Here is a 22671-nt window from a genome sequence, read left to right on the forward strand (position 1 = left end):
AGAACAATTTTTAGGTCAGGTAATGATTAAACAGCACTTTCTCTGTTTCTCCTGCAAATAAACAGAGCTGTGGTTTATCTGAACAGCTTCTCTAGTATGCCCCAACACTCACGTAGGTCCAGACATGCTCTTGTCAGTCCAGCTGTGTGTGCCATGTATTGCGGCCACGTGCAGGGAAATTTCATAACCCAGTAAATCTCTTCTGTATGGAACCAACACGATGTGTCTGGGAAAGTGGGAACGGCTGAAGATGGTATTTGCTACACGTTCACAAGACTGATACATGGGTGCTCTTGGTTGTGTTGGAAGCAACACTGACATTTTCAGAGACAAAATGTTCTAGCCAGCTGTGGGCTAACTGGTGTAAATGGAGAGTTTCTGTGTAGGAATGACAATGCATCTCAGCTGTGGGGAGCCTAAATTTGGTTCCAGGCGAACAGCCTCTTCTTCGCATTCTCAGCTCAAAATTTGCTTTTCAGTAATACTGTCGGATGACTCCAGTTTTTCTGAAATGTGGCAGCTCCTGGCAGTTTGGGCATGTCCATGTCCACCAGAGCATGTCCATGTCCACCAGAAGCACCGCAGAAGTAGGATTTTTACCTGGGTGAGCACCTCCTGGGCTGCCTGCATTTGTTTACTGGCGTAACCCCCAAAATCTCAGTGCTTCTTCCTGAAACAGGGAACTTTGCTCCCACAAATACCGTTTCTGTGCCTGAGCAGGGTGAATGCCCTGAGATGCATATCCAGTGAGTATGATGCGGTGGGTGAGACACGATGTTCCCAGTTCACTGGCCTGCAGCCAAGAAAACACAGAGAAGTTGTTCAAATACCTCGTCATGGTCAAAGCCCAGGTGTGTGTTGGGATAAGGAAGGGATTCTCTCCTGCATTTTTTTTTTAGGAGTAATTTCCTGGGGGACTGCTACTCCAATGGATGTTGTGAAAAGTCGACTTCAGGCAGATGGAGTTTACTTAAACAAGTACAAGGGGATCCTTGACTGTATCCTGCAGAGCTACCAGAATGAGGGCCTAAAAGTAAGTGGTATTTGAAGTAAAATCTGCGTGTCAGGCATCTGATTTTTTAATTGGGAAATACAGTGGCTGTTACAAACCCATCTGCAGAGTTGAGAGACAACTAAAGCCAGTTAGCTATAAATTGTAATAATTACAGTAGGTAATTATAGTACAGATTCTAGTTCATAATTGTGAGAGTAATAATGTGCCTTGCAGAAATGAAAAAATGAGTGACTGAGGGTCATAGTCTGCTTGTGTTATTAACTTAAAATAACACTTTGTGTCAGTGTGCTTAACTGTGGATATAATTTGACATATCATAAATTAGTGATGGAAATTGCTGTTTTAAATCAGAATTGCATCAGTTTTCATTGTGAAGAAGGACTGTGTGCCAAAAAACACCCTCCTTTTTCTGACTTTATTTATTAGTGTAATAAAAGTTGTTTTTTTTTTCTTTTTTTTTTTCTGTCTGCAAACCTTGTCTCAGTTAAATGTGAATGGCAGAAAACCAGGGTTTGCAGGTTTATTGCACCACCAATATATGCTTATGGGAAGTGATGTCTTCTGATATTGAATTAAATCTGTATTTCAGTTGTCATCAAAACATCATGTGGGCTCCTAGCTCAAAAGTGTTAATTTTCACATTCTGAGGGAAAAGTAGCAAGTTGAAGCAACAAGAAAAATAACCTACAAAATCACAAGTCAGTGGGATTTAAATATTTGACAACATGCCACTATATTATGCCAGCTGTCATAGGAGCTTGCAGTCTGGTTGGGTTTTGGCTGTTGAGTGAAGAAAATCACATTGCTATGAAGCACCCAGAGAAATACTAAGGAGAGTTCTCGGTCGCCCTCACCCAGTACCCTCCTTGGCCTGCCTGAATATTAATTCAGGCACTCAGTTTTGTTGCCTGGGGTCTGAGCTGCTTGTGGTTTGTTTGTTGTCATTCCTGGCGCCTGGACAGAGCCTGCGGTAGAGTTGAGTAATAGCTGAGCGATAAGACCAGACCCTTCTGTCACAGGAAAAATTGTTTTGTATGTTTGGAGACACAGAACTGATAGAAGGCAAGCCCAGATCTGGATGTTTTCATGCTGGGACAATGGAACAGCATTTTCAGTGGCATATAAAAAAAACCAATGTGTATATATATATATATATATATATAACACATATATACATATACATATATATATGTATCCCTCTTTCTCCATAGTCAGGTGTGCTCACTCTGGTGAGAAAAGAAATATGCCTCTGGGCTTTTCTTTATAAATCTTCATTATTATTTAACTTGGATCTATCATGTTACCTTATGGATACTAGAAAAACTTGAATTTACTCCCAGAAAACTCCGTCGTTTCAGACAGAATAAAATACCCCAGGTAAATCAAGTAATATCCCAAATAGCCCAATACCACAGCTTCACATTGCAAACGCCATCCTAAACAATGTGAACATGTTTTGATTCTGTCTCGTACGAGTCAACTCCACGCAGAACTGGATTTATTGGATACAAGAGAAGGCTTGTTTAGCTGAGCTCAGGATTTCAGGGGAAGAACACTGGTTAGACATTTAAAACCACAGGCTTCCAGTCTTGTTACCAAGATCTCCAATTCAGTCTTACAGTAGCTATGGGAGTTTTGCCTAAGGCCTGGACAGGCCCTGCCTTCCTGATGTTACTTCTCTTTTCTACTCTGAAATTCTGGTGGTTAGATTAGTGACCACAGTGGTTAGCCGGGGAGGTTAACGGGGTGATTTTTCAGGCCAGCAATCCTTATTCTGTAAATTGGCTCTCCTGGCCCCCCAGTGGTTTGTGCTCGGCCTAGCGCAGGCCTGGCAGTAGCGCTTGTAGGTGAAGGCGCTGCGGAGGGAGACAGGCCTAGGCCTGGCGTGGGGAGCGACCAGGGCCCCTTCTCCACAATCCAGAAAGCACTTAAGTGGGTGGGCACTGAAGTTTAACCTTAGGAACCTAAATGTGAAACTATCAGCTGATATCGAATATCTTTTCCAAAGCCAGCATGTGAGAGCTAGTGCTCAGCAAGGTACAGATTAAGTCCAGATTTCTACTGATTGAGAAATGGTTGCTATACTCAGAAATGAAACACATAAAAAATGTTCCCTCTCTTGTTCCCAACTGTCGTTTGCCACCATAGAGCTAGCCCAGAAATTGAAACATTAGCTGTGTGAAAGCAACAGCTTTGTTGTTGTACCTCGGCATTTTCATGATGCTCAAACACTCATGTACGCAAAGGGAAGGAAAAACCCTAGCCAGGTAGGACAGCACTGGAAGAAGGTTTAGATTTCTTGGTTTCTGATGTCCACCAGTAGCATGAGGCCCTCTACTGCTTCTGGTTCTTGCTGGCAGTTACATAAAAAGGTCTATAGGGAACACAGAGCAGACCGATGCCAAACCAGCCACTTTAGCCATTACATTTACATTCTCCATCGCACACTTCAGCAAAGACCATCAGTGGGAGCCTGAGCAAACCCTCCTGAGCAAACCAAGGTTGGGTTCTCCAGAACCCCACCATGACTTAGTTCAACGTTTTCGTCTTCTTGAAACAGCCAGTATATTCCTGTGCTCTAACCTTTCTCCATCCCCAACAGGTCTTTTTTAGGGGCATCACGGTCAATGCAGTGCGAGGATTCCCAATGAGTTCAGCCATGTTTCTTGGCTATGAACTTTCTCTCAAAGCAATGAAAAGAGACCAAACTGAGACCAATCCTTAACTTCCAGGTCAGCGCATAAAGACCCTCTAGCTTTATTAAAATTAGAGAATTAACCTTTGAATCAAATGGAGTTGCAATTGTAGAGGTTCTCTGAAAATCAGGTAACTTACATGGGTACCTACATCTGGAGGGGCAAACACTTTTCAAATATGGGTCTGGGATTTGCAGCACAAAAGAGACATACCGATGGATTTTCGTTTCATTCCAGACCTCCTGGAATTTCATTGCAATCCATTTTGATTGTTGGGATTGTCTTGATTAATGTGATTCAGAAAAGAAAATCTGAAAGGAGAGTATTTTCTAACATAAATTTTGAAATATTCTGACTAAAGTCTCTGCACGGTATCCTTTCCTCTCTTGATCTACCACACAGACCTGAAATTAAGCCCTGACAAAGTGTGTTGACTATCAACTAACAGTTTTACTCTTTTCTTCATAAATTTAGGGTTGAATAAAGGAGCATCATTAAAAATATCTGATTATGGAAAATTTTAACAGCTAAATACCCAAAATCATTCATGGCAGTCTGCTGTTTTGTGTGGTACTTTATAAACCTCCTTCTTTCTTATTTCAAAAGCATTGCCAAGAAGACCTGATCAGTCTCCTACTTTCCTGAGCAGTATGGTGGTGGTGAGGGCTCACTGATCTGATCGAAGACTCCCGGCACTGCAGAAGCCCACAGCTAAGGCATCTGCTTTCTCTTCTGCCATGGACATAGTCCCTGGAGGGCTCCAAACCTGCACCAGCCCGCTCAAGTCCAAAGACTATTTTCTTTTCAAAGCTTTCACTCTGTTGTCTAGGAGCACCTTACTAATTTTCATTGTGGTGTTGCACTTTTTCACTAATGGCATTTTGCTCATTGAAACAATGGAACAACTTCCCTTTCCTACACGAGTGAGATACACCCAAAGCCAGCCCACATAACATCATCCGAGTGAGTGTTTTTTTTGTACAATACCATGTATAATGCTCATTTTTGTGAACAAGGATCTCCTGCTCTGGAAAGAAAAAGGGAAAGCATTGTGGGTGTGCGGGTGCTTTTTGTGTAGGAACGTCTGGATTCCTACCAAATCCTAACTCGCTTTCAGGATTGAAGAACTGGATGATTCCATCTGTATGAATGAATACTTTTATTTTGCATTATAGAATTCCCCACTTTGCCACAGTTTAATACATTATCATGAACAGATGTGAAGGTCTTCAACAACTTCAGTTTTTTATCCAAGGTCTAAATTAAACTGGGAAACATAAGGATGATATAAATTCAGATTCTAAGCCGCTCTTTTACCTCAGAAGATAATAAAACAAGCCCACGATTCATATAGATGGCTGCCTATTGACTTAGCTGACTTGCCCTGTGTAGCTCTCCAGTGACCTGGTAGCAGTACATGCCGGCGTCTGCTAGCCCATCTGATTTCTCTGCTGTCACAATCCAGCCTGCCAACTGCCAAATCCTGCAGACATTGCTTTGCAGCCTTGAGCAGATGCCATCAAAAGAAGTCCCTAAGGCATGCAGAGTCTGTCCCAAACTGTGTCCTCTAAAATACACCAGCTGCCTTCAGACCTCCAGCTCTGCTGCAATCTTACAGAGATGACTGGGGCACCCAGGTCTCTCTTTGGTCTACCTCAGTTTTTCAATTAATCTCAAGACTTTTTACATCATGATTATTTCTGTTTATTCTGTTAAATATCTCCATGCTTTATTTTCTAAGTGTGGAGCTTCTGATGCCAAAAAACAAGAAGAACCAGCGCTGCAGTGACAAGAGGACTCTGGTGGCACTGGCAGGAAAGGCTGAGGGGTAACAGCCTTGCACATCAAGGGACGTGCAGTGAGGAGGAATTGGTCTGGGACCACACCGTCCTCTGGGAAATGTTTGGTTCCCTCCATCCTCTTCTGGAGAAGGAGACCCTGGGGATAAAGCTCAGCAATGGCAGTTTTAGCAGATGTTTCTGAAGACAGCCTGGAGAAGACAGCCTGGAGCAGCCATCCAGCTTTCCTCCATAAAAGGAGAAGAAAGAAGGAGAAACTTGTACATCCTTATTCCTTGATGAATGGAAGAATTGGCTGCAAGACTTGGAGAGCTCAGCAGAAATTGCCTAAAAACTTGGGCCTGGAGCAGTGCTCAGAAATGGGCTCCCAGACCTCCCAAACCAGTGTAGGCTCCTCTTTGCTGGGGCCTGAATTAAAATCAGAAGGATGGCTTCCCCCCAAAATGGCCCTAAAAAGTGGGAGAAACAGCTGGTGTTGCTTCATCTCAGGACTTGTAGGCAAGGAGGCTCATAGCCTTTGAGCTTGGCAAGAACACAAGGAACTGTTTTTGACAAACTATGTATAAAATTGATGAGCCTTCACTCAAGTATTTGTTGCTGGCTACATTTATGGAGTCATCCTTTCCATGTTACCTATTTTAATACGTATGCGTAAAACATGTTCTCTAGATGCGTAATGTCTTGTGTCCCCAGGGATAATACGTGGGGAAACTGGCTTTTCAATGCAAATAAACTGTTGGTTATCTGCCTGCATTATGTGAAATGGACCGTGAATGAATTAAACTGGTGAGGTTTGCAACGGGCTGTGAATCTGAATAACGTCCTCGAGGTGCCCAGGTTCGGTGTTTGGTGCCCTTGGGGTACGAGCCCCGTCTTGGAGCCGCATGATGATTTTTCCTGTTATTCGTCATCCAGAGAAACAAATATCGCGATGGATGCCCAGGATTTACCCAGGCAAAACTCTCAGGAGCTGCCAGGGAGAGCTGATGTTGAAAGAGGGGCAGAAAGCTTTCCGTGCAGACGTCGGGAAAGCATGTGGGAAGCGAGCGACACGGGTCGGCCACACGATGGCATCCTCGTCCGCTGCGTGGGGCACGACCGGCGGACACGGGCTGCCTCTGTCTGTCCGTCTGTCCGTCTGTCGTGCTCAACTTAGTCCCGAGCCCGGGCTTGCTGCCAGGCCGGCACACGCAGGGCTGATTCCGGGGGTCCCTGCCCACCCGATGCCTGCTGGACCCACGATTTGAGAAGCGTGTCATCCCTTTGGCGTTCACCCAAAGCAGCAGCGGGATGGGTCGGGAGGGTTTTGGGGTGATGGCAGACCCCATCACCGCACAGAGGTCATCCCGATGCTGGGTCAGGTGCAGCAAGGTGGGGACAAGCCGTTGTACCCAGTGCTGCACTGGAGCATGGCAGGTCCTTGCACACCTCTGAGCATGGTGCCCATAAATAATTTAGTCTTGCTTTTGGGGTAGTGAGCACCCGGCTGTCACTGAGGAAGGGCGTCCAGTGGCAGGTAGGGTGACACCGGAGGGTTCAGCCCCACGTCGCAAAGGAGAGGGATGGCAATTGCAATTTATGTGCGCGGAGACTTGACAGGTCTTGCAATTGCTTTTCTTTGTGATATCTCAAATGCGTTGTTATTTTAGAGATTGTATTGATATTATTCATTGATAGACAGCAGGATTTCTAAGGAATCCTTTCGGGAACCTGCTGATTACATTCTAAAACAATACCTTGCCTGCCAGACAAGCGGCCGTACAGACAGTCTGAATATATAAAGTACCAGTTGCATACATTGGTGGGTTTGTTCCTGAATCACACAAGCAAAAAATCGCCCGTCAGCACAACCCTGCATCTGGACCTGCTGCTCTGCCAGCATTGGTGGCACCTTCCCCAGCCCAGCTGCATGACAGCTTGTTTGCAAACCCTCCCAGAGCCCCAGATTTCTATTATAAATGCAGTAAATCCTGATCTTGGTAAAAAAAAAAAAAAGAGAAGTAAGACCAGAAGGAACAGGGGTGCCTACATCTATGCTTTTCCTCCCTGGAATGCAAAAGCGTACTCAGGCCTGTCATGCCTTAAATGAGTCTGTAATTGCCCAATTTTCTTGTTGCTGGTGGTGTTCCAGCTCTTACAACACCCGATATTACTTAATGAGGTGCGGGCTGGTTAGCTGTTTTTCCCAGTTCCTACAGTACCCAATGCGACCGAAGAAAGGTAACAGCTTATTCTCCCCCTCCAGCTTTGTCTATCTCCAGAGTCAGGCATTAGGAGAACAACCAACCCGCTCAGAGCCATACATATGCTACAGAATGAGAATATCTTTTTAAGGAAGTCCCAGAGGTCCTATATGAGGTTTCTTCACAAAAGATGTGAAACTGATGTAAAATAAATCAAGAAATCCTTTCTTAGTATAGCTGAAATGCTAAGGCTAGAGGATGGTAAATCACCAAGTCTCTCAAAAGAATATGAAGCTCCTCTTGAGTTATGGTGAAAGCAGTGGATAACTGGGCTGCCTCATCATCTATTCCCCCACATTTCAAAACATTTTAGCACAAATATATCCTACTTTGCACGTAGTACAGAAAATCCTGCCAACTCTTATGGAAGAGGGCCAGCCTATTCTTACTCATGCAAGTAGGTGTGAAACAACATCCAAGCTTATTACTTTATCAAGTTGCGATTGCCGCCTTTCCATCAAGCACTCTGCAGGTGTTTTTTCAGTGCTGCCAGTGTGGCAAGCAAGCTGCAACGTGGGTAGAGCTGGTGGAGGGCTCTAACGGAGCGAAAGCCCCGTGCTGTCTGGGTGTCCTGCATGTCTGACCTTCCCCTGCATGCTGCGCTCCAGGCAAAACCCAGCAGCGGGCCAAGCAAGGAAGGGTGAGTGGACTCATGATACGAGAGCTCTGCAATGTTTCTTTGTCCTGGTGTGAAAGCAGTCGGGCCCTCAAAAGGGGATGCTGAAAGAAGGGTAATGGCATCTGGAAAACTTTAAAATACAAAAGAATTGGTGACCTTTGTCGACAATTCCTGCTTTCTTCTGCTTACTTCTGGAGGCTGTGGGTTGTGAGATGCAGTTGCAGTAAGTGCAACGCCCAGCACAGCTGACATGCTGCTGTCAGGGCTTTCTGCTTTCAGATGCCTCAGTTCTTGGTAAACATTATTGCAGCATGGAAAGCTTGGCTCTACTTGCTAGAAAACCCTGGAAAGCTTTGGTGTCTGTACTACTGCACGAAACAGGGATGACTTACAGCTCTGAAGGTCCCTCTCGGGTGTGCCCCGCTGTGTTAGCTTCCTGCCCTCACAGCTCCTGAGCACCCTCGGTTGTTTTGGGTAGTTAGTTTAAACAGTTTCAAATTAATTAAAACTCTTTCAAAAGTAATAGGGGCTCCATTACCCACAGAAGCTAACGAGGGTCCTGAGGACATCCCACGGTCCATCTCCTGGGTCACAGCAGAGCATGAGGCTCTCAGGAGGTGCCACTGCCTTCCTCAAGCTGACACTTGAAGTGCTCCCTGAGTTTATCTGGCATTTACATCTTTCTGCCATAGACAATCTTGGTGTTACTACGCTATGGCTTATACTTGCATAGAGGAATTAGAAAGAGTTCTATTTCCTTTTTTTTTTTTTTTTCCCTAAAGCAGCATATGTCATCTTTATCAAAAAGAAAGTAAAAAAAAAAAAAACTCCAAGTCAGATACTCTAAGTCACCTTATGTCTGGAAAACGAAACTATCCACAGCATCTTTTAATGGGTGGTTTTTTCAAGATCTTTCATCTTGATCAGTGTGCACAGCAAATGTAAAATAAGCTGTTATTTTATCGCGGTGCTTGTCATTTACAGAGAATCTTTTCCACATTTAAAAAACAAACTAACTAACCAAAAAAAAAAAAAAAGAAAAAAAACAACAGCCACCAAAAAACACCTGCACAGAGTTTCTTGGAAACACTAGAGTGGGCTGCAAATTCTTTTATGAGAACTCAGAAGATCTGGACGTTTATGCTGACCAGGCTAAAATACTGATGTGAAATTGGAGACTTGTGTGGTATTTTCAATCAGTCAACCCACCGTCAAAACATGTGCAGAGAATTACGAAGAGAATATATCCCGAGGTATTTGCACATAAACAAGGAGTTTACGGGACATCGGAAGAGGATTTCCAAAGGAGCCAAGGGGAGCAGACTATAAGGGAGCACAGAAATATAGCGGAGAATTTTGTGTGTTCACGTTTTCTAAATGTCTCTTCTGGCCTGAAAGCTTATAATTCTGTCACTTGGCGTGACCTCGGGCCAGGCTCACCCAGCCGATGTGCTGCATTGGCGCTGGCAGCACACGGGTTAGGAAGCTCTCTGCCCCCTCCCTCATTGCTCTGCTCAGTCACTGCACCCCGTAGTGTATAGGGAACTTACCTGAAATGTGGATATCTGATCTGTTAATGCATGTTCCCTGCCCCAGCCTGACCACAGCGAGTTCCCCGCTCTGGTTTCCCAGTGGCGATGTAGGAGATATTTTTAAGGGTTAATGCACCCGCTACTTTTGACCTCAGTGACCTTGATTAAAGCTCCTGGGTTTCAGTTCTTCATTTTGTTTCCAATTTTTTCAGCCAGAAAGCTTCAATGAGAAAAAAAAAAAAAAGTTTCGGAAAGACCATACTTAACATTGGTGGCTCCCATTTTGACAACAGGTCTTTTGAGGCATAGAGTCTGTGGTTTTGTGACCTCACAGGGAAGTGGGCTCTGCAGTCACCTTCCTACCTACTGCAATTTGAGGTTAGCACTTTGGCTACTGAATTGATTACTAATTTGTTTCATTTTTTTTTGAGCTATGGTCAAAAAAATCCCTCTTCTTCCTCTCTACATTTTGGCCTGTTTTGCTTAAAGAAAGATTAGGGGAGAGGAATGGAGGGAGATCAGATATCCAGACATGAGGACGAAAACTCATCTAATGATTGTATTTAATACAGAAATGGCAACATATATATGAAAATATGTTGCTGTGGCTGAAGACTTCTGAAACATCTGAAGATTTTTAAAATATGAGGACATAATGTTTAAAGATTCTGTATTACCAACCTTGTCTTTTTGCTGGGATGGCAGCAAATATTAATTTCTACGTGTCATGATTCTGGCTAGATTATTTTTTTTTCCTGCAGGCTCATATGATGCTGTGTTTTGGATTTTTGATAAAAATGCTGATAACACACCAATGTTTTAGTTGTTGCAGAGCCGTGCATACACAGAGCCAAGGCCTTTTGTGCTTCTCCTGCTGCCCTGCAGCAAGCAGGCTGGGGGTGCACCAGGAGGTGGGAGGGGACACCACCATATGGACCAAAGGGGTGTCCCATGCCATGTGGCATCACGCTCAGCAATAACAGCTGGGGTAAAGAAGGAGAAAGGGGGGATGTTTGGAGTGATGGCATTTGTCTTCCCAAGAAACCATTGTGTGTGATGAGCCCTGCTCTCGTGGATGTGGCTGAACACCTGCCTGCCGATGGGAAGCAGCGAGTGAATTCCTTGGTTTGCTTTGCTTGCACAGCTTTTGTTTTCCATAAAACCTAGTAAATTGTCTTTAATTCAACCCATGAGCTCTTGTGCTTCTACCTTAACGATTCTGTCCCCCGTTTCACCTGGGGAGAGTGAGCAAGAGTCTATGTGGTGCTGAGCTGCCTGCAGGGTTCAACCACAGCGCCAGGGGCTTTGGATCATCCCGTAAACACTGGAACAGAGCCTGAACTCTCCAAAGAGAAGCCATAACTGGTGCCACCCACTCATGTGCCCAACCTTCTACCGTTGTGGTCAGTACATGGAAGTCCTTTCTGTGCCAGTTTGACTCCTGGTGATTTCTGATTCACTGCAGATTCACACCTGCACTGGTGACCTATTTGCCCTGGAGCACCAGCAGCTGGTCGGCTCTCACTAGGTGCTCAAACCGAAATGCAGAGATGGAGAGATAGCGCTGGCACCACTGGCAGAGGCAGACCGCAAGGAGAGATCACTAGGCTCAGTTAGCAGCTCCAGAGTGCATTTCACATAATACAAACAGATAGAGGGAATTGGAGTTTTCCTCTCTGTTCAAAATTACCTCTGTTACCAGTTCTTCCACGTGGCCACACTGCTCAGCATGACCAAAGTGCGGCTTTTTTTATAGACGAGGTTTGACCTGGCAGCAAATTCAAACAGAACATAGCTGGGACCTTCCCCACTGTGTGGAAGTTTCAAACATAGAGAATTCATTAGGTTTAGTGAAGTGTGGATAGAGAAATGCCTACATTTTCTCCTTTATTTTCTCCTAGATTAAGGAGACGAATCCCAACCATTTCCTTTCCTCCCCTGGAAGTTCTGGTTTTGAATGAGCCACAAACACATGTCTTGGCCTTCTGGGCTGTATTGCCTGGGAAGAACCTGTCCGACCTATTGGCTGTCTAGTGAACATAATTACATCTCTTGGAAGGAAAGGCACTAATTATGTATCTTGCATATCATGTATGCCACCAATTATTTGTAATCACAGAGCATGGCAGCTGTATTGCGATATCGTTCCCTGGGTAAAAAGCCCCAGCAGGGGACCCTGCTAAGTATATAATTTTTTATAAAATCCTTGCAAAGACAGGGCATGAGAGTTTTGGAAAATGTTTTGCTAATGGACATATTTTCCGTACAAAAAAGAAGCAGTAGAAATGCCTGGCTTTTACAGAGACCTTCCCACCCTATCCCCATATCCCTTGAACAACTTTGGCTGAATCAAAGATGCTTGTGAATTCTGTCCTTTAAACCCACGTGAAATAGCGTTACCAGCCATCTGAGAAACCAAGTGTCCCAGAAATGTTATGCAGCAATTTATATTGTGCAGGGATTTATGCTTTGAACCAGTTGTCCTAGCTTTTGCTGTAGGGTTTTACAGGCCAAAGAATCAGAGAGCCGCATGGCCATTGCTTCACTTGAGCCCAGGCCTCAAGTGAGGCCTACCCGTCAGGGAAGGCTTTTTGCTGCTTTTCAGGGACTGACGTGCTCTAGGTCACTAATTAATGATTTCAGCCCTGCTCAAGCACCCCATTGCCTTGACAGACCCCCCTCCCAAGCCCTCTGTCCCTGCTATGCACTTTAGCGCCTAACATAGGCCCCTGCCAGCTGTAAGTCACCAAGGCAGGGCCCCCGCCGTTCGCTAGGCATTCCGCAGGGCCTGTTTGAAAGCCGGAGCTGCCTGATGGGATGAACCCTTCCCACCCTCCATCACCTAAGGACGAACTTCAAAGCGAAGGCAGGGAGCAGCCGCCCCAACTCGGGCTGGCAGCGGGGCAGGGCAGAGGCGGCGCTGGCTGCTGGCACGCTGAGCAGAGCCGCGCTCCGCCGGCAAATCCCTCGCTGGTGGGCAAACGCCAGAGAAAAGGCAGCAAACTGGAACCCGATGGCTTGTTTGGTTTTGTTTTGCTTTTCTTTTTGATCTTTCTAGGATGTTTTCCAGGCAGAGTGGTGCTCATCTTTCAGCCTGGCCGGCCAGCGCAAGGCTGAGGCTTTTGGAGAAGATCCTGGAGGTGTAACAGGAGGGAGGTTTCGCAGTCAGAGGTCTACGAGAAATCCAAGGGGCTGCCACACGTTCTTGGACAAAGAAGACTTCTTTCTGACAAAAAGCTGTTGCAGGTGTTCAACCTGATTTGGAGACTACGTCTGAAAGGCTTTCCAAGTTACTATCATCTGTCACCCAGGGATGTTTTTGGATTCGCTCCTTTCTGCTTAAAAGGGAAAGGGAAGGAGTCAGCGCAGTGAGGCTCTGTGCTCTGAGGGCCCGATCCTTATTGGCACATCGGTGCGCTCGCACCCACCGAGGTGGGACCCCGGTCAAGGACTGTCGGATGCAGCAGCTGTAATTCGGCATGACAGCTTCTGCCGGCACCATTGCACAACCCCGGTGGTTTGTTTGTCTGGTCATCAGACTCCTGCAGCATTAGGAGCTTCCTTTAGAAACGGTCCTGCTTCGAATCCAGGGGAGAGCCAGCTTGCAGACTGCCCATTCGTCTTCTCAGGAACTTCGGCAATGCTGAACATTATTGTCTCTTCGCTTTCATGGAACTGTAATTTACATAAACATAAGAGGCAAAACCCACATCTGAAAAAAAAATGCTTTCGTAGATTTTTAACCATTGTTTCCTGTTGGGGTGTGATATCATAATGTTCAAATTAATCACTTCTGAGGAGCATTTGTGAATTTCCACAGTACTGAAGAAGAGTCACTAACAGTAGGTGACTCAATTCCACGTTTGAGTTTTCTAAAATGCTGTCCAAGCTAGTGGGAAAAAATAGTGGGCACCTGGTATCAGTTTTATAATTGGGTTTTTCCATATGAGAATGGGAATTTTGTGAAGACTCAATTAAAAGGAGTGTCCTCCTATTCTTCTGTCACCCATCAGACTGAGTTGCACATGAATGCCAGCATGCTGTCATACATTCTCCTCTCTTGTGTGCTGCTCTCTGTGCAAGCACAGAAATGCCAAGTCAGTGAAATTATCCGCTATACAAATCATCTGCTTGTAAGTGGCTGTTTAGCTCCTTAATTCTGTAAAAATGCATGCTTGTATAGTATGTGATATTAAATACTGACTTCTCACTTGCTATTCTTTCAGAAGGAAAGTCCTCTAAGTTGCCCATGCAGTGAGACGGCTGCCAGTGTAAGTCCATTGGATTTGAGAATATCATGAAACTAAACAAAAATTTACTTGTTTTCTGAATGCAGAATTTTAACGCTCAATCTTTTCAGTTTCAGCCCTGTTCGTGTCTTCCCATCCCTGAGGTAAGTCTATTTCTAAGCTACTGTAGCAGTTAAAAAGTTCAGTATTAACTCATATTACTACTCAGTTTATGAAGTCGTCCACTTTGCTCTTGTATAACGTTTACTTTCGTTAACGAGGAAGATTTTCAGTATGTTAGTTGCAACTGAAAACAGTGCTTGCCGCACAGCGGTGGGGAGGCTAGCACAAGTCCTTTCAGTGTCGCTGCAACCAGAACCAAGCGTCATGCAAAAGTTCTCTGTGGGCTTACAACCAAAAGATATAGGTGCCTGCTTTGAAAATCTCCCCAGGACCTTGTTTTGTGATTAGGTGGCCAAGTTCTTTGCAAACTTGGACCAGAGATGCCAGGCCACAGGTGTCAGCTCTAGGTGTCTCCACACAACATTTCACTCCTGCAAGTCTCCTGAAACATGGTGAAAGCCAGCATTAGCTGAAACTCTGCTTCAAAGAGTTTACTGTAGCAGTCTGAGGTTTTATGAGACGTGGCAGATGTTTCTTACTGCAGACATTTAAAAACCACCCAAAGTTCTTGTATCATTTTCAATAATGCAGAATATGTTACCTTTCGCTGCGATGTGCTGCCACATAACGGAATGCACATTTCTTTCTGTAGGTAAGCACAAAATGCATTCTAGTCACTTCACTTTTTCTAACACCTTTGTCATTTAACAGCCTGGCCATGAACTGGCATGCTTTGTGGACGGAACTGGATACATGCTGGAAAAAAACCTGGCTTCAAACAGAGTACTTAGAATGATTAATCGATCCTTTCAGACTCAGCTGGATAGAAACCTCTGTGAAGTAAGACATTCCTATTTTTCTGTACATCTTTGTCTATATTCTACAAAAGAAAGGATTTTTATAGTTTTTTATTTTTTATTTTTGCAACTGTTTGATTAAATTCAAATGTGTTTTATAAAACGCATAAACCAATACTTGCTTTATGCAGGAGGTAGATATGGTAGCGAGAACATACACGATGTGATAGAAAGTTGTTAAAATTGACATGGGAAACAAGGAGATGGGTCCTACAGCACTGTGCCCTTTCCCTCCTCCAAATCCCATTAGCATCAGGACCATTAACCACAGAACTCTGGGAGAGGAGCTTTCTTCAAATTGCTTTTCTGTTTCCCTTTCTCAGAAGGTGTTCCTGCACTAACTAATAATGGTGTAGACGCACAGAGCAGCGTGGCTGGGGACAGGCAGGCAGAGGTGTCCTTCCCTGGAGCATTACTTCTGCCTAAGCTGCAGGATGCTTGGGCATGAAGTACTGCTGTGACCTGCAGCATCTTTGAGCTTGTGATGATGCTCAGAAAGACTCACGGATCCCCAGATGCCCTTTCTGAGGCAGTGAAGCACCCCTTATTTACATACTGAGCAAAAGCGTTGTGTAATTCAATCAGACAGGGAAGATGCTGAGGCTGCAGTTTCGAACTACTTTAAGCTTGCTTTAAACCCGCAAGGGTGGATATTGCCAGAACGGTGCTGCACCAGCGAGCGGGCTCAGTGCCCTGCTGGCCCCCAGGTTTGTACACTGCTGGAGCTGTCCTCTTCGCTGGGCCAAAAGAGCTCAGCTGAAATTACCCTAGCTTTCACTGCATTATGGTCCGGCTGCAGCAGCGTACACATGACTTCCTTGTCAACATGAAAAGCCATTCTCACATGCCCTGCTCAAAGAACAGTTCTTTCAGAATTGTTTTTGAAATCCTTCATCTGCTCCAAAGATTGTGTATCTTAACTGTTTCATCTAAGACTTCTGTTTTTTGTAAAGCTTTTCATAACCTAATCTTTATTCTTCCTTCCATCACAGAGCCTGGCACGTGGACAAAAATGCCAGTACAAGACCAAGGGAAACGTGAGGACATTTTTGAATGAAATCCTGAAAACCTATCAAGCAATCAAGAAACAAAGCGTTTAAATTTTTTTTTTTTTTTTAAAGAAGGTTAAAAAATGAAACTGCAATAAGTAGGGGGAAGGGGAAAAGTTATTTATTGTATTTATTGTCCATCTGAAATATAAAAAGGTGGAAATAATGAGTGTTAAAACCAATAAAATGGTAATTTACATGAGCAACAACAGTATTCAAGAGTCTTCATTTGATATGTTTTATCCTTGGTGAGAGGTTTGAACACTCTGTGTTTGTACCAGTGGGTACTACAACACTTCTGCAAGGGTCCAGTCCAACAATTTCACTGATGAGATCCTACTGCAAAATGCACTTGTGCTTCTGAAGAACTTGCTGCCCATTCCCCTCCCTGTCTCAAGTACATTATTGGTGAACTCCAAGGCTTCTATTTGCGTATGTTAACATTTTCTTGACCTCTTTTTATTTCACCCTGACCACTGTATAGCATCAGAAATATTTGAGGGCTTCCAATTGTAACAGAAATTCTGTGTTTTCTTTCTGCATCAGTTTTACTTTTTGATATTCTATGCACCATGAGTAAGCTGCTTAGCTTCTTTCTTGCAAGGTTGCAGATTTTCCTGCCTACTTTTTTTTTTTTTTTTAATTTTTTTAGTAGTGGAGTGCTCATGAACATCTTGACATACATAGTAAGATCATTATCCATGGTTAATTACAAGTACTTAATGAGCTTATGTGTTGGGAACTTGTGGCTCACTGTTTCTTTCTCAGGACATACTTAATGCTGGCCTGAAGGAGAACATCCTTTAGTGCCATGAGCTCAGATATGCTTCTCTGCCATTCAGCTCAACAGAAACAAAAGAGACAGAAAGAGAACTTTGCTGGAAATAAAGCAGATAAGGAGAGATGCTTGTCTCAGATGCCTATTCCAGACTTACTAATAGTTTCTTAGATCTCTTCACACAAGGGGAAATCCCAACCAAGTGCAAGAAGGTCAGATTTCACCTCACTTGTGCCTCAGAGAGGAACAAAACAGACAAAGCATTGTACCAGGGCTGGAGAAGATCATAAAAGACTTTCAAAGATGTCATTTCTTCACCACCTTGACTGAAATACATTGGATTTTTCAAAATTCAAGGAATAGACATAAGCATGTAATTCCCTTTCTCCTTTCAGTGTAAAGTCGAGTTTTGATAGGATGAACATGTTTCTAGGAACAAAAGCTGCATGGGAACAGTCATCAACTACTTGTTGATAATAATTGAATAATAATTATCATTATTATGGTTTCCACTACTATGGGCTTGGGGTTAAAACAGAGCAGTCCAGTAATGACTGAACCTTTGGAAGGGACTTCTGGAGATCATCCTGTGCGACTCTTCTGTGAAAGCAGGTACAGCCCCAAAGTTACTTCCAATTTAAAAATGAGCAAATGAGAACTAGATTATAGAAAATGCATTTGAAGCATCTATATGAAGAGGTTAAACTTATGTAATACGCAGACCAAATGTGTTTCCCGATATGTTTTCTGCCACCTGGTTCATATATAAAGGTAATAAATACTAAAATGCAAAAAGATTGTTACTGTGGTAACCCCTACACAGATGAAACTGAGAAATAAAACAATTATTTAATCTTTCTCACATTTTCATATCTACATTTTCTACTCCAAGTTCAGAGCAGACAGCTTTCCTCTAAATAACCTTTTTTTTTTTTTTTTTAATTCTAGTCTGTAAAAAATCATGCACTTTTCTGACGAAGACTCAACTGACTAATCAGCAGAATGCTTATGCATTCAGTAGTTCTTGAACCTAGTGCTTGGTATAGTGTCTTAGAAGATTTGCTTGAGCAAATAATGGCATTCACTCTTGTTAATATTTTCCAAGTCCAAGTTCTTTGAGTTTCTGATGCTTTTGATTTTTGTACCTTTTTGTATGTAGTTCGCTAACATTGTGTCTAGTCATAATCTGTAGCAAACACAAAATCTGAAAAATATGATTCATTTTTATAGACAATAAAAAGATTTCCCAGGCCCTGGGGCTACAGATAACTGTTCTAACCTGTGTTTTCAGCAATTGCAAGGAAAAAGAAAATTCTTTGTTTCATACATTTACTTGCAAAACAACTTCATTAGATTTAACAAATAGAACAAGTAATTGTGAAATCATGTTACAGACAGAAGTCATTTAATACATTTTCTTCTACCCATCACATTCCTTCACAAGCTGGCAACAGTCATATGTAGTCAGCTTCCAGTCAAATCACTTCTGCAACACAGTTAAGAGGAAACTCTTGCACATAATTTTTAAAACCAAGTAAACTTACTAAATATCAGAGGATGCATCTGCAAGATATCTACTCATCTGATGTCTCGGTTTGCAATCTGCCCGAAAGAAACGTTCATCATGTGCTTAAAGCATTCAGTGCAGAATTGCAACCCGAACAAAGTGCCTCCACTGCCTTCAGGCGTGCACGTAGCCCGTGCATCTGTGAGCCTGGACTTTATGAGAGGAGGATTTAAAATCCAGCCGTAAGCCTGGGTCGTACTCAGAACTCCCTGACACTTGGCATGCAGTACTTCTGCCCATGAAGCTATCCAGTGCTGTATCTTCATACTGGGTTGAGAAAAGTATAGAAACCCCTCTGCAGTGCAAATATCAGTTTGTTCAAAGGCAGAACTGCTGTTTTATGTGGTTTCTTTCTTTCCTTTGGGGCCTCCATGCTGATCCGGGCTGTGGAGACTCTGCGGCACTGTACCCACTGAAGTGCCAGGGGAAAGACCACAAAGGGAGTCGTGGGGATCATCAGCAAAGAATTACTGCTGCAGCACTCCTGGGTAACAGCAACTGCTCCAGCAGTTCCTTAAAGACTGCTGTAAATTTAGGAAAGGGCTGCTCGAGCTGATGCTAACTGTTCACTTGTACCGGTGACCTCCCCCAGCCTGCCACAATCTGGGTTCCAGGAACTGTGCCAGGCCTTGTCCTCCAGCTGTTTTGCCCTCTGCCTCCCCACAGGCATATTCAGATCTTCTCTGTGGGATTCAAACGCTCTGAGAGGCTTTGCAAGCCCCAGGGCAGCCCTATGGGAACGGCAGGGCCTGTTGGCAGGGCCCAGCTCCCTGCAGGCCCGCTCCGTGCCCAGGCCAGGCCCCGAGCAGACATGGGAGCTGGCGGACGCCTGCAGGCCTCTTCTCACTCTCTTTCCTTTTTGGCTCCCGATAGGCTTGTGAAACTGCCAGATGAAAACAAAGGAAAACAAATCCACTGAGATATTTAATTACTGTAACAAATAGCTTTTTCTGTTGTCTCAATTATCATCAGCAGGCCATGTCATACTATGCTCTCTGATGGAGAGGAAGTGGCACAGGGCAGGGGGGGCAGAAGAGGTGAGGCAGGCCAGGTGTTTGGCATACTAGTTGACTTGTCTGCACAAGTAAATAGCCCTTCATCCAACTATTCAAATCTGTCCAGGTGTCCGTGGCAAGGTGCACACTTGTTTTCAAACCTGTACAGTCCAGCCCTTGCCTTCCTTCTACGGCTCACCTCAGGAAAAGGAGGCTCTGAACACTTTGCTTTATGGTCCCTGGGACAGAAACCCTACATATCTGGGGATTCAGGGCCAGGTGTGGCTGCTTTCAGCAAAGTGGAAAGAACCTCCCATCTCTGTACATAGTATATCTTTCTTCCGCAATGTCTGCCGTACCAGAGTTGTGTTGGGAATGTACAGACCAATTCCATACTACACAGTGCCACAACTATGTGATTTTTTGCCTGTTAGCATTAAGTATTGCTAAATTGTGTGCCATGTGTCACCTGAAGGCACTTGAAAAGCTACTTTAGTCCCCACCAAGGAGGAAATCCCCAAGTCCTGTGACACCAGCCGGTGCACAACCCTTTCTTTGAAAGGCTTTGTTGCTGACAGTGGTCAGCCAGAAACCACTCACGAGATCTGCAGTCTCACAGATGTAATTTCTGTCTTTTCAGGCGTCAACTTAGTAGCACGGTTATTTCAAAACTTCTAGCGTTGTCTTCAGAAACCTAACTCGCTGCAGAACTCCATGACCCACTGCTGGACAAGCCCAAGCCCAATGCAGAGTCAAAGTCTAAGATCTAATAAGCAAGAAGCGTTCTCCAATGACATATAGGAGATCACTGGTTTATAAGATATTTTCGGAGGGACAATGACTGACTTGGTGTACCTGGTCCATTCCTTTTTTTTTTTTTTTTTTTTTTCCCTGAGCCTCTTGCACCCCTGTAGGAACAAGCCTGGCATATGCTGTACTATGGGAAGGAGAGGCACTGGGCTGCCATTCAAGTGATTTCCTGCCATAAATCATAGAGCATTTAGAAAGCACTTTTACATATTTGTGTAAGAAAGCTGATCTTATCTGACTAATCCTCACAACACCCTCCTGAGGCATGTGGACAAGCCTCACTCTTCTAGTTTTACAGAAAAGTATGGAAACGAGAGTCTGGTGGGACAGAGAATTCTTTTCTCCCCAGCACTGCATTTTACAATCATCTGAAGACTGACAGTGTTTGCTTGCTGATCTCAACACACACCAGGGTTTAAGCAAGGACACAAATGACAGCACATATAATATCAGGTGGTCCTACTGAGAAGGCAGAAGTCAAGTAACTACCATCTCCTCTCCATCCCACCCCAGATAAGCCTACACCTGCTCGCAGCTCCCTTCCCATCTGGTTTTCCACTTTTGATACAACCAAATAAAAAAATCTCCAGAAGTTAGAATTGAAAATTTCCAGGGCTTTAATGTGCATCTCTCATGGAGGCAACCACAATCGTGATCTACGAAGCACAGCATCTTCCTGGGCACACACTCTGTGGTATAAGTTGCACATCACAAGCCAGTTTGAAAAAAAACCTTTTGTCGTCTTAGATGAACTTCTGTAGACATTCCTGATTTATAATACTACTGCTCCGAGATACTAGACAAATGATGTCTTCATCCTGCTGGGACACAGAACGGACTGCAGCTCATCATCTGCACGGCTCAGCACCCAAAGGAGTGAAAGGGCTGGAAAGAGAAGACAAAATGCTTCACTAACACAACACCTGGATTGCCCCAATGGTCTTTTTTTCCTGATTCAAATAGTGGCCTTAAAAATCAAAGATGCTGACAAAGGACCAATGTATGTGAATTATTTCTGTTATCTTAAATCTAGTAGTGTAGTAATACATGAAACAATCTCTTGCTTAAAACAGGCTATAATCTAGAAAAAGTGACAGTAAGTAAGAAACTATCAAAAAAAAAAGATAAAAAAGATATTCTGTGTAAAATGTGTGAGATTTCTTTTTAGTCATGTCAGAAGTAGCATCATCAAGAGGCTTCACAAGAAAACAGATGACTTAGATTTGTTTATTGCGTTCACATTATTAGTTTTTCATTTGATAACATTCAGACTAAATAAATATTTTCCAGAGGTAATAGGTCAATGAAAAGTCCAGGAGTGAGGGGTTTCCCCTGACTCCCCACAAAATTGGAATTGTAAAAGAACAATTTAAGAGGGAAATCATGACCTAAGACACGCAGATAATGATCAGCCTACTTCTGACTTTGCAAGCAGCCTGTGGGAGAGAAAGATTTTCTGTCTGACATTGACTTCAGGCAGGATATAAATCAGCCATTGAGATACAAGAATGTTCCATGGTGGCAGAAAAAGTTTCTCACTCTCATCTTGCTGCACTCCCATACATTTGACATATTATTATGTAAAATGCAATAGAAAGGAAAACACGAAGAATTAAAAGATTCCTGTTTACTACGAAGTATTTCACCACGCATGTTGAACCAAAGTGCAATTAGAAATAAAGACTGTGGTGTTTGCAAGGAAGGAAAAGTGCAAAATGCATTTGATCATTATCAGATACTTAGAGGCCAACATCCCTAAGACCCGTTGCTTTAGTAAATCTCATGATGATTTAAGAAAACGGGTATTTAGGACCAAATGATTCCCTTCATCAGAAGCTGACTGAAGCAGCAAACACTGCAGAACAGTTTGGGGGAACAGGGAAGGGAAATTTCAGTGTTTTAAAGCATGGCTTCCCTGCTCCTTGCATAGTCTCTGATATTGACTGGCCATGGAAGACAAAATGTGCAGATGAAGGGTAATTTTATGCAGCTTTCACCATTCCAATGATCCACTTACTCATGTACATGCAATTAAGAAAAGATATATAAATAGCACACAGACTTCATATTTCAATATAATATCCCCTTTTACACGGGGCACAAATATGTTAAAACAAAGTCAAGAATCTGGCAGACTTCTTGGCTTAGATGGGAGCTGATGCTTGGTGTTGTTTGTAGCTGTTCTTGCCACCAGCTGAGCCTTGGGTCAAGCCTGGGGACAGCCCAGAAGACCAGAAGATCCTGATGACTGCTGAACATTGCTTTCACTGCTAATTGCCTCTGGGAGGAGTCCAGGAGCTGGAGAAAACTTGGGCATTGGAACAATCTGGTTATGGGGAACTGCTTGGAACCAGAGATT

General features: G+C 43.8%; 2 protein-coding genes across 2 annotated transcripts in view; both read left to right on the forward strand.

The window, feature by feature from the left end:
- SLC25A48 (solute carrier family 25 member 48) overlaps positions 1-6306 on the forward strand; it is a 14404-nt gene extending 8098 nt beyond the window's left edge. Inside the window, exons 6-8 of the mRNA XM_080555595.1 lie at positions 900-1033; positions 3618-3747; positions 4318-6306. Coding sequence (XP_080411721.1) covers positions 900-1033; positions 3618-3740 — 257 coding nt within the window. The 3' untranslated portion in view covers positions 3741-3747; positions 4318-6306. The remainder of the gene's footprint in view (positions 1-899; positions 1034-3617; positions 3748-4317) is intronic.
- Positions 6307-9411: 3105 nt separating this feature from the next.
- LOC308177799 (uncharacterized protein) lies at positions 9412-16639 on the forward strand. Its single transcript, XM_080555596.1, has 5 exons — positions 9412-14037; positions 14131-14175; positions 14271-14297; positions 14968-15096; positions 16106-16639. Exons 1-5 carry the CDS (start codon positions 13930-13932, stop codon positions 16211-16213), a joined length of 417 nt encoding a protein of 138 aa, XP_080411722.1. The 5' UTR covers positions 9412-13929; the 3' UTR covers positions 16214-16639.
- The last annotated feature ends 6032 nt before the right edge of the window (positions 16640-22671 follow it).

Source organism: Anser brachyrhynchus (assembly GCF_964034855.1).
Source record: "Anser brachyrhynchus genome assembly, chromosome: 14".
Classification (NCBI taxonomy): Eukaryota; Metazoa; Chordata; class Aves; order Anseriformes; family Anatidae; genus Anser; species Anser brachyrhynchus.